Source organism: Priapulus caudatus, unplaced genomic scaffold (genome assembly GCF_000485595.1).
Source record: "Priapulus caudatus unplaced genomic scaffold, Priapulus_caudatus-5.0.1 Scaffold97, whole genome shotgun sequence".
Lineage (NCBI taxonomy): Eukaryota > Metazoa > Priapulida > Priapulimorpha > Priapulimorphida > Priapulidae > Priapulus > Priapulus caudatus.
Window position 1 is genome coordinate 321,587 of NW_014577158.1, and position 11,216 is coordinate 332,802.

The window sequence follows — 11,216 nt, forward strand, 5'->3', positions numbered from 1 at the left end:
TTAATAACAATTGCAACATTATGATACAGCCAACAGATAATCTTATAGTACTTTCATATTTCATTTAATTATTAAAATAGATACTAAAAGAACGTATATAGACCCACACAAATATAGCACATACATATACTGCATATATTGGCATATAGGTCAGTGCGACCATCAGTTGTAATATAACTACCTGGGCAATGTTCTCTGCTGCAATTTCAAAGGGTAATAACACGCACATGAGCTCTTTAATTTATACGCAATCAATCTGTATAGTTAATTGGTAGTTATCAGCGGCACTCTACCCTTCTCTGTCGTGCCTGCACGTACATGAATGCGAAATGTAGTTCAAGGATAGACATCACAGCTTTCATAATGACGCTGACACTCTAGAAAGTGTTACTGCGCAGCGCATAACAATCACATGGACTTGTCACCATTTGTCACGTGTCACACGACTGCAACAATGGCGGATGGCTATTTGGTTAGCTTCTGTTGATTAGGCTACTGGTCAGTCATGTAATTAGTGTGTTCGGGGGTACGGAACATGCCACTGTCTATCGTTTGCTTGTAACGTGTGCGTCTGTATTGTACAAATTTATCAGTATTGTATATTGAGTATAGTATCATGTATTTAGTTTATATTTTATGATAGGTTTTATGCGTATTACATCTGTTATTATATATATATACGCTTTATTTCATCCGCCTGTTTTCCGTTATTAGTAGGAATTATATTTTCGTTTACAGACTATGAGAATGAACGTGGCACTAGGAGTAATGGTGGTCGTGGCCGTCGCTGGCCTGGCGCACGGTGACGGCTATGTCACACAGGCTCCTAGCTACTTCACTACTCAGGTATATGGACCCGTATCGTCCGGCGCGTTGAGAGGATCAGGAAACCGCGCGGCGTCGCTGAGCTTCAACAGAGCAGGAACAGCTTCCGGTACTGCCTACAGCCAGGATCAGGCTACAGCCGACCAGACGGCAGCGAAGAACCGCGCTTACGAGTACAACTACAAGTACGTGTCACGTCTCCATCTTATACTGACTTTATTATCTGTTTTTTCTCCATTAATATAAACACGACGATTTTGGCGGTTACGCTACTGCGATGTTACGTTTCATTTAGTAATTATTATGAAAGGTGTTGTGGTGGAAGACTAACTAGTTACCAGTCAGAGTGACAGAGAAAGAGAAAGAGAGAGAGAGAGAGAGAGAGAGAGAAGAGAGAGAGAGAGACAGACACTGGTGGATCCAGCAGCTTGGAGGAAACGGCAGCCCTAAGGTGGATGACGGGCAACACTGGTGGATCCAGCAGGCTTGGAGGATACGGCAGCCTAGGTGGATACGGCAACACTGGTGGATCCAGCAGGCTTGGAGGATACGGCAACACTGGTGGATCCAGCAGGCTTGGAGGATACGGCAAACAACTGTGGATCGCAGCAGGCTTGGAGAATACGGCAGGCTAGGTTGATACGGCAACACTGGTGGATAAGCCCAGCAGGGCTTGGAGAATACGAGGCAGGTAGGTGGATACGGCAACACTGGTGAATCCAGCAGGCTTAGAGGATACGGCAGGCTTGGAGGATACGGTAGAAAAACGGACGGCAGGCTAGCGGCATACGGCAACACTGGTGGATCCAGCAGGCTTGGAGGATACGGCAGGCTAGGTGGATACGGCAACACTGGTGGATCCAGCAGGCTTGGAGGATACGGCAGGCTAGGTGGATACGGCAACACTGGTGGGCATCCAGCAGGCTTGGAGGATATCGGCCATGGCTGGGGGAAATACCGACTCATACGGCAGACATAGTTGATACGGCAACAACCTGGTGAAAAATACGGCAGGCTTGGTGGAAATACCGACTCAATAACCAGGCAACACTGGTGGATACAGGCAACACTGGTGGATCCGGCAGGCTTGGAGGATACAGCAACAACTGGTGGATCGGCAGGCTTGGTGGAGCGATAGGACGGCACGGCTTGGTGGAGTACGGCGGTGGAACCGCTGCGTCTAAAGAGGATACCGGCGTGGTTACGGCGGTGGATACCGTCGCACGTATGGCAGCACAGACTATGTGCGTTATGTTTAATAGCTAGTTGACAATAACGGCAAAAGCGTGCTTCACGTTTATTTATGTAGATTAGTTGTTAAAAAAAATTCGGTGTTAATTTAAGTAAATGTAATTAATGCACGTACGGCAAAAACAATTTGTGATGTTTTTAAAGATTTCTTTAAATGCTTGTTGTAATTAAATTTGTTCGGGAAAAAATCTCTCTTATCTCTGATTATTGTTAATACAACAACACACACGAATAATACAAATATCGAAAATATTTGAAAATAATACCCAATTTATTCCTAATTTAAATGAGTAGTAATAATGCTACATACAAACGTATATTGGATAAACAACTGTGTCATTAAAAAGGCCATCGAATTGCACACAAACGAATATCATACATTCTAGTAATCACAATAATATCAATACTTATTACCGGCAGATTGCATTTCAGTAAAACTCAATCAACATTGGTTTGCTGGTCGCAATCTAATGTTCCTAATAGTAGGCCTACACACAGCGCCGTTGTGGTTGCTGCGGTTGCTGCTGCTGTTGGTGGTTGTACTCGTAAGCGCGCTTCTTCGCTGCCGTCTGGTCGGCTGTAGCCTGATCCTGGCTGAGGCAGTAAAACCGCGGAAGCTGTTCGCTGCTGCTGTTGAAGCTCAGCGACGCCGGCGGGTTTCCTGATCCTCTCAAACGCGACGGACAATACGGGTCTCATATACTGATAGTGAAGTACTAGGAGCCTGTGTGAACATAAGGGCCGTCACCGTGCGCCAAGGCACGACGGCCCCGACCACATTACTCCTTAGGTGCCACGTTCCATTCTCATAAGTCTGTAACGAAAAATAATTCCTACTAATAAAGGGAAAAAAAGCGGATAGAAAATCAAGCGTATATATAGTATATAAAGAGATAGGTTTTATCGTATTACTCTGTCATTTATAACAGCATGTAATACGCATAAAACCTATCATAAAATTATAAACTAAATTACATGATACTATACCAATATACAATACTGACTAAATTTGTACAATACAGACGCACACGTTACAAGCATAACGATAGACCAGTGGCATGTTCCGCTACGCCCCGAACACAACCTAAGTTACACTGACTGACCAGTAGCCCTAATCACAGAAGCTAACCAAATAGCCATCCGCACATTGTTGCAGTCGTGTGAACGTGACAAATGTGACAAGTCCATGTTGATTGTTAATGCGACTGCGGCAGTTAACACTTTCAGAGTGTCAGCGTCATATGAAAGCTGTGATGTCTATCCTTCGAACTACATTTCGCATATCATTAGTACGTGGCAGGCACGACAGAGATAAAAAAAAGGGGGGGTAGAGTGGCCGCTGATAACTACCAATTTGAAACTATACAGATTGATTGCGTATAAAATAAAAGAGCGCATGTGCGTGTTATTATAGCCCTTTGAAATTGGCAGCAGAGAACATTGCCCAGGTAGTTATATTATCAACTGATTGGTCGCACTGACGCTATAGCCAATAAAATCATGTTATGTTAGTCTATATTTGTGTGGGTTCCATTATACGTCTTTTAGTATCTATTTTAACATTAATGGAAATGAAAGTACTATAAGATTATCTGTTGCTGTATCATAAAATGTTTGCAATGTTATTAATTGTGTAATTCATCTAGCATGGTCCCATTATTTTCCAATTTCAAGTGTCCACAATTGTTTTCACACAGCCAGTAAGCCCGCCACCTTATACATCATATGACATCCAAAGTGTATAAAAGTACAAATAGAGTATTTACACATTTAGGTTGCATTTCTGAAGAAAAGCAGCACGCATATATATACAGACCAGCAAACATAACACACACTCTCTATCTGAAATCATCAAAAGCCTAGACGGGCAGTGGCGTAGTGCAGGAATTTTAAACGAGGGAAGCAGAAACAGCGAACTGCGCAAATAGTGGATGACTTAATATTTTAATGGTTCCCCGCCCCCTCGTCCAAACCCTATGCTCCCGCACCTTACAGCTCTGGCAATCTTGTTTTGGGCGGCCGTGCAAAAAAGCGATATTTTTGTTCGTTGTTCTCATGCTCCAAGATTTGCTAACTGGTCAGTAGGCGGATCCAGATTCCAAGGAGGCGGGTGAAAACAGGCGGGGATATGGGTACCTCCCCATAAAATTTTGAAAATGTAAGATCGGGCAGGAGATGGATTGAGGGCAGTTTTGAGTACATGTACAGCCTTCATTCTGACTACGGCCGGAATTCTGCTTTTTAGTAGAAGCTTTTTTTTTTAAAAAACCTTTTGGATCAAACAGGGGGGGGGGCAGGGCATGGCTTAACTACGCCCACTGTCTACGGGCATATCTAGTGTTAGGGAAAATCTGATAAGTTTATATATATCAGTTTATATATAGTATATTAGCATATAATTATAGTAGCAAGTTATATATAGTATATATATAGTTTATAGTGATCTATATATTTAGTGTTAGGGAATCTAATGAAATAAAGGACGAAATCGTGTCCTAGATAGTGTCGTACGTGTCATAATAAGTAGATTTCTGCTGTCATATCAATGTCTCCTACGTCTGGGTGTAGTTCCATTAGTCAGCCTAGCAAAACCCGTACACGTGTGAATGAGGACTAATGAAACAAAACTGTGACACCTCCTCTTTGTCACGCTTATTAATTTGTGACAGGTCAATAAAACGGGGCATTGGTGTAATGAGGCATAATAATTAATGTCGGTAACGCGTGTGGTATAGGTAGCTGCCAGAAGTCAGGGCATAGTTTTTGTAGAGAGTGAACGGCGGTGGCGATGGCGTGGCAGCAAAATAGAAATACTCCTGCGTATTTCAGAATTATCCAACCTTAAAAGTATCTCAATCTTGATTGCTTTGACATCCCGTTTATAAACCACTAGTTCGCCAGCATACGTCGTGCCAGCGTGCGTAACATTTAGCGTAATGTGCGTGGCATCGAGCGTAACTTCGTGGCGTACGTGGAGTGCATGCGTGCGTGGCGTGCGTGCATGTGTCTTTTATTTTATTAGCCGCTGGCGAGCGCTACAACTACCGCGTAAGGTTCGTGCATACTGCTTGCGTACGCGTGGGCCTGCGTCCATGCGTGCGTGCGTCGTGCGTGCATTTATTAGCCGCTGGGCGCGGTACCGACGCTTCGCGCGCTGGCCAACTTTCTGAGCAATGGGTTTGGGTGGGGTTAGGTTAGGTTTAGGTTAAGGAGCTCACCACCCCGCATCGACCCGCGTTGCTAACTACTTAATACGGACGCCGACGTCGCAAGTCGCCATGATGCACAGCCTCACGTTAAATCATCTACCGCGGCCCGTGCGCGGTGTTAAATCATCATCTGTGCCCGACACCTACCGAACTCTGTGCTGCAACTCGACCATCTTACACCACGTTCAGCGTGCGCGACAGGGCGATCATATAATTTTCTTATTTAACCCATCTATCGTAACGAACGACGACGCGCAACATCAATAGAACGTGTTCGGTCGTACGAATCAATCGTGTTCTAAGTCCATTGATAAAGAGAGAAGAACTGTGCTGCTGTATAACCGCTTGTCGCGAAATTCTAGGCGATGACCTTGTTGCTCTTTAAGGATCACCAGTGAAACAATTATCGGAATTCCAACGAAATTATATGAATGCTACACGCATGTTTATAAATAACAGAAGTCCCTCGGACTTAATCAAAATCAATAACCGTCAACTGCAGATCACAGCACATGGCACGGCGATACGATATTGTTTCACTGAACAGAACGTTATATATAACTAGAAGTGGCGAGATCAGCCGATCATGCTATTATATGAGAATACAAAGGTCGTTCTGCGCTACGCAGAGAGACAGTGAGTGTGATCGGCATGTTGACTGAGTTGCGCCCGGATACACATGACGATTCAACTGTCACAGATCACCATATATATCCACGAGATAAATCAGACTAAACATTGCGGACCGGTTCCTAATAGATAAACTAATTCAGCAAATCCTTAAATATCCGGAACTATCATCTCAGTATCACTTACCGCGTATACTCATATTGCTACAGACGTCACAACTGCAATTGAACGGATCCGCGAAATCAGACCGATTTGGAGCTATGCGTGCACCCGTCGTTAAATAGGGTCGTGGTTGATATAATATAGGAACACACAATAAACAATCAAGACAGCCAAAAACAAACTTTTAGGTAGCATGGGACATAGCACTGCGGGACTTATCTTATGCAGTGAGAGCGCATAGATGCCAATGGTTAATATCATCTAAGGATGTTAAGACAACGGCAGACAAAGTGGTGGCACATCGACGAAGGCTACACAATTGAGGATTAACATATATGACATCCGCAGGACTTTCACACAGTGAGCGCGTACCAAAACGCGGGTTAAGGCCGGAATAACGTGGAGGCTGATTGAACTTTTCGAAAGGCACCGCGACGTGGTTCTTCGTGCCGGGTCTTATAGGTCAAGCCGACACATAGTAGAGATCACTTTACGTCTTGCATTAGGCCAGGTCAACAGACGTCAACACATTCCTCCACGAGTCAGAGAGCTACTGTGTGAGAAGGACCAACGGACTACGGTAAGCCGGTCATGGATGAGATCTCACGTGAACGAGCCCGACGCTAACCAAACATAATACTCCCGAACGTGAACAAAAATGAATGAGCGACGGTGAGCGGGTGCCCGAAAACGAGACAAACGGAAGACGTCGTTCGTCTGAAGTGACGGAAGAGACATCACGCCAATAGCACGCCCACCACGCGAGTCTTTTAGAAAACACCACGCGAACCGCGTACTCGAACACGACGCAATGGCACGAAAACACGCGCGTAAGGTTTGGTTACGGCGCCAGCGGCTAATAAAAATATCAAAGACACCACTATCCACGCATGCGCCAAACCAACCCCACGACACCAACCGTAAACCACGAAAAGGTCTTACGCCTCGCATTCAACGCACAACGCTAACAACGTTCATCAATCAGCGGGTACCGACCGACAAGGCCCAATCCCGAGCGAATCGGTAAGTTATAAGTGTCTGAGGAGGTCAGTAACAAATAGGGAACGGATCAAAAGCTATCAAAAAAGAATTATCAGCGGCGAAAAACGTTAATCTTGAGCGGTTGTGAAATATTAATCACTGTTACGCGCAACATAAAGTTTCTAACTTCGGTAGGCTGAGAATTCTCTACTGCTAGCCAATACACCTTGTGGATAGAAGTTAAAACAAAGTCTTTAATTCGCTATCACTCTTGTCCATTTGTACGTGATACGCGTATTTGTAATGGAGAATATTTGCAATATAAATTACGTGGCTGCTCACCAAGTTCGTGGCTTATGAAGGTAAATGGCCTCGATCTACCTCGTGACCAAAACTAGTGCCCATTGGACTAAATTTCTTACCTTGCTGCAATAATCCAGCGACTCTATTCACATCCTTCGCATAGACGCACTGCCTCGATTTTAAATGGCTATAAATGTTATTAACCTACGCCCTTATCATTTGTCATTTACATTTATCTAGGAAAAAGATGAACGGTTTCTCATTACTCACCTTTTGCTGTATGACAGTAAAGACATTGAGCCTTTGTTTATATTAGTTGATAATCATAGCGCACGTGGACATACTTGTCAATTATAATCCATCATGAAATCTATGCATCCCAAGCATTGTAATAGAGAGAGCATATTCCACTACCACTTCTTTATTGTGCACATAACTATTATAATCAGACTCAATCAAACACCATTACACACAAATACATCATTGTGCGACCATTGGTGTGCCGCCAAGAGTGCTGTCACGCATTGCTTGAGCGCACAATCTACAATCCACTAGACGGTACAGAGAGCCGGAATATGTTAATGAGACAAAAATTAAATTCATAACGGAAGGCGTAAGAAAGACCGGCGTCACCGTAAGTCGATTCTAATGAGAGGGCCTAATAACTACGTAAGAGTAAGAGCAGTCCGTATAATTTACTCAACGAGTCGCGGAGGCCACCACTAGTACCGCACCAATAGGGCTTAGGCATACGGAGGCGGAGGCGGCGGTCGTCGGAGGAGGATAACGGAGCGCGGAATACGGCTGTAGTCCACCTCCTACCGAGGACCACATGCGCACACACTGTATTCGCCTCCGACCGGGAACCTACCCGCGGCCTAACTAAGCTCCACTATGGGATAGATAACGGAGGCCGAAAAGATTTCACTGCGCAGCCTCGACTCGCGTCAGGTAAGGCATTACCACGGAAGAGCGGATACGGCGGTACATTCCACGCGCAGCCGATATCGGAGGGATATCGGCAGCTCAGTCTAGGAGGATACGAGAGCGATACCTGAGTCGCTGAGCCTAGGAGAATCGAGCCGGACTATCGGCACGGCTTCACCGTCTACGCATGGACTCACGGGCAGGCGTCCACGCCGCAGGGGTCGGTAATCGGCACGCCGAATAGGAGCGCCGATCACCCGACGGTCACCCTCGCAGAGGCACATAAGAACGCCGGACATACACGCCGGTATCGTCCTATAACAGGCACGGGATACGGGGCGGATCCACGGGCGGTCGTCCCTAGAGCAGGACTACGGCAAGCCGCGGGCATACCCGGGCGGTATGGTCTCCCCCCGGTAGGAGTACGAGGCGCATCAATGGCAGGGTCTCGGACGAATAGGAGCGGATATACGGCGAGGAGTGGCTCACCGCACAGGAGGTAACCGGCGCGGATACGGCAGGGTCGTCCGGCCAGGAACTAGGCCGGCGGATACGGTGGTCGTCTAGGAGGAATACCGCAGCGATAGCGCAAGTGGTCATAGGCGGAAACGAGGCGGATACGGGTGGTGGCTATCCGCAATTATCCAGCTAATCGAACTTTCGTTAATCAAAAGCTCCAACTGACACACTAAACAGGTTCCATTGGCAATCGAAACTAAATTACCAGACCTAAAATTAATTAACTTAACTGGCTTAAATAAAGAGTTAATCGTCATCATTGAGGCTTAAAGTGTACTTTGTTGTTAACGATTGAACAAACTTCGCTTATATTGCGACTCAATTATATTGTATGTAGAATAAATCGTTGGTTCTGATACCATTCTAACTCCTTAATCAAATTCTTTCCATCGACGCCAATGATTCAATCACACGTAAACCAAGCAGAAACACGCACACATGCAAGAATTGCAAATTATAAGATTAATATTCACAAAATTCTATTCACTCGTGATCTATACCAACAACACATACAACCGATTAATATGGATGAAATTGTCAGAGCGTAAGCAAATGTGTATTTATACTAAGGACCACGTATTATTACAAATGAATAAATTAGTATACAATGACTACCGGCATCACTAATATATCGATACCCGGTGTCACAACAAATATACCTTTCAGTTAAAAACTCAATCCTCTACACATTGTTGCCTGGTTAGACAATCTGAATAGATAATCTATAGCGCAACAGCACATGCGCGTTGTGAGTTGCTGCGGCCTTGCTGCGTTTGACTGCTGCTTGAGCTGGTTTCCAATACACCACCATCACTGGCTGTGGCGCCCATGTGGGTGATATGTGCCACGACGTTTGGTCCGTAGGCTCTCACCCGAGTGGATGACATCGGACGTTATCACTGAGGACCACAATTGATGTCTTCATTATCTGTCAGTAGTTGACGAGTTGTATAATTGCCTGCGCCAGTATATTAGTATCGCTGCCCTGACACACACGCGAAGGTAATGAGTAAGTTTAGATATAATATAGTCGGATATTATGGTTTGTCCATTACCCGTAATTCGTCTTGTACGAGTCCTACTCCAAAATACATCTTAAAATATACATTATAAATATCGCTTACTTCACTTACCCTCTCTACTCTCAAAATACATCTAATCGATTCATTACTCACACAATCTCTCTCCCAATTCCACACTCTTCTATCCCTCCTCTCCTCACTCTTACTTACTCTCCATCTCATCTCATTTCTCTTTCATCTGATCAACTCTGAGTGGTAACTAAGTTGAGTCCTTCCACGGCACAACACCTTTCATAACTTAATTACTAAATGAAACGTACATTTGCGAGGCAGTAGTCGTCACCGGCCAAAAATCGTCCACGTGTTTCAATTAATCGCTGAGTAATAAAACAGTACAAGAAAGTCAGTATACAGATCCGGAGACGTGACACCGTACTTGTATATGTTAGTACTCATGATAAGGTCGCGGTCTATCCGCTGCCGAGTACTGGTCGCTGAAACTATATTCTCTTCTGGGGGTTATGTACAAGGTACACTGCCGAGGATGAGAATGCGTAAGCTGTCCTAAACTTAGGAGTGCTAACTGGGTGGTTGCAAGTGCGCCGTACACGCGAGGCGCGCCTAGCGTGACGGCTTGCCCCGCAGCGATGTCCTGATCCGCTCATACGCAGCCGGACGATACGGGCCATAATACCTGAGTAGTGAAGTAGCTAGGAGCCTGCTGTTGACATAGCCGTCACCCGGTGCGCCAGGCCAGCGGACGGCCACGGACCACGCATTACTCCTTGCCACGTTCATTCTCATATAGTCCTGTAAACGAAATTAATCCTACGATACGGAAAACCATGGCGGATGAAATAAAGCGTATATATAGTATAATATAATAATATATATATATATAATATATATAATATAATATATTGTAGATAGATTAAACACACGACATCGACTTTTTGCTGTTACTCAAGAGTTTCGACGCTTTGCGCGATCATCAGACAACCTTTAATGAATAATATTCATTAAAGTTGTTCTGATGATCGCGCAGGGCGTGAACTCTGAGTACACACAAAAAGTGATGTCTTGTGTTAATCTATCTATACAATATATTACGCTCTGGCAATTAAATGCATGAGACTCTACAGGCAGTGTAGACCCAAAGCAATACAGATGTATATATATATATATATATATATATCGTACGCAGAATAAAAAAACGACACACGTAAAATATGTCCATCTGCATATAATATAATATATAATATATATATAGTATATATATATATATAGTAGTAACAGATGTAATACGCATAAAACCTGTATTAATACGCATCTAAATACATGATACTACACAATATACAATTAATGATGCATTTGATACAGTACATGG

At 44.4% G+C, this 11,216-nt stretch overlaps 1 protein-coding gene across 1 annotated transcript; it reads left to right on the forward strand.

Moving 5' to 3' along the window:
• Nucleotides 1–454: 454 nt before the first annotated feature.
• Nucleotides 455–1,460, forward strand: LOC106805022. The gene is made up of 3 exons (XM_014806491.1): nucleotides 455–472; nucleotides 739–1,010; nucleotides 1,310–1,460. Exons 1-3 carry the CDS (start codon nucleotides 455–457, stop codon nucleotides 1,458–1,460), a joined length of 441 nt encoding a protein of 146 aa, XP_014661977.1.
• The last annotated feature ends 9,756 nt before the right edge of the window (nucleotides 1,461–11,216 follow it).

What these genes read in the sequence shown, in the direction of transcription:
- LOC106805022 (XM_014806491.1), top strand. An exon ending in GCTTACGAGTACAACTACAA is followed by an intron (nt 1,011 to 1,309) that starts GTACGTGTCACG and finishes TGGATCCAGCAG; the next exon opens with GCTTGGAGGATACGGCAGCC.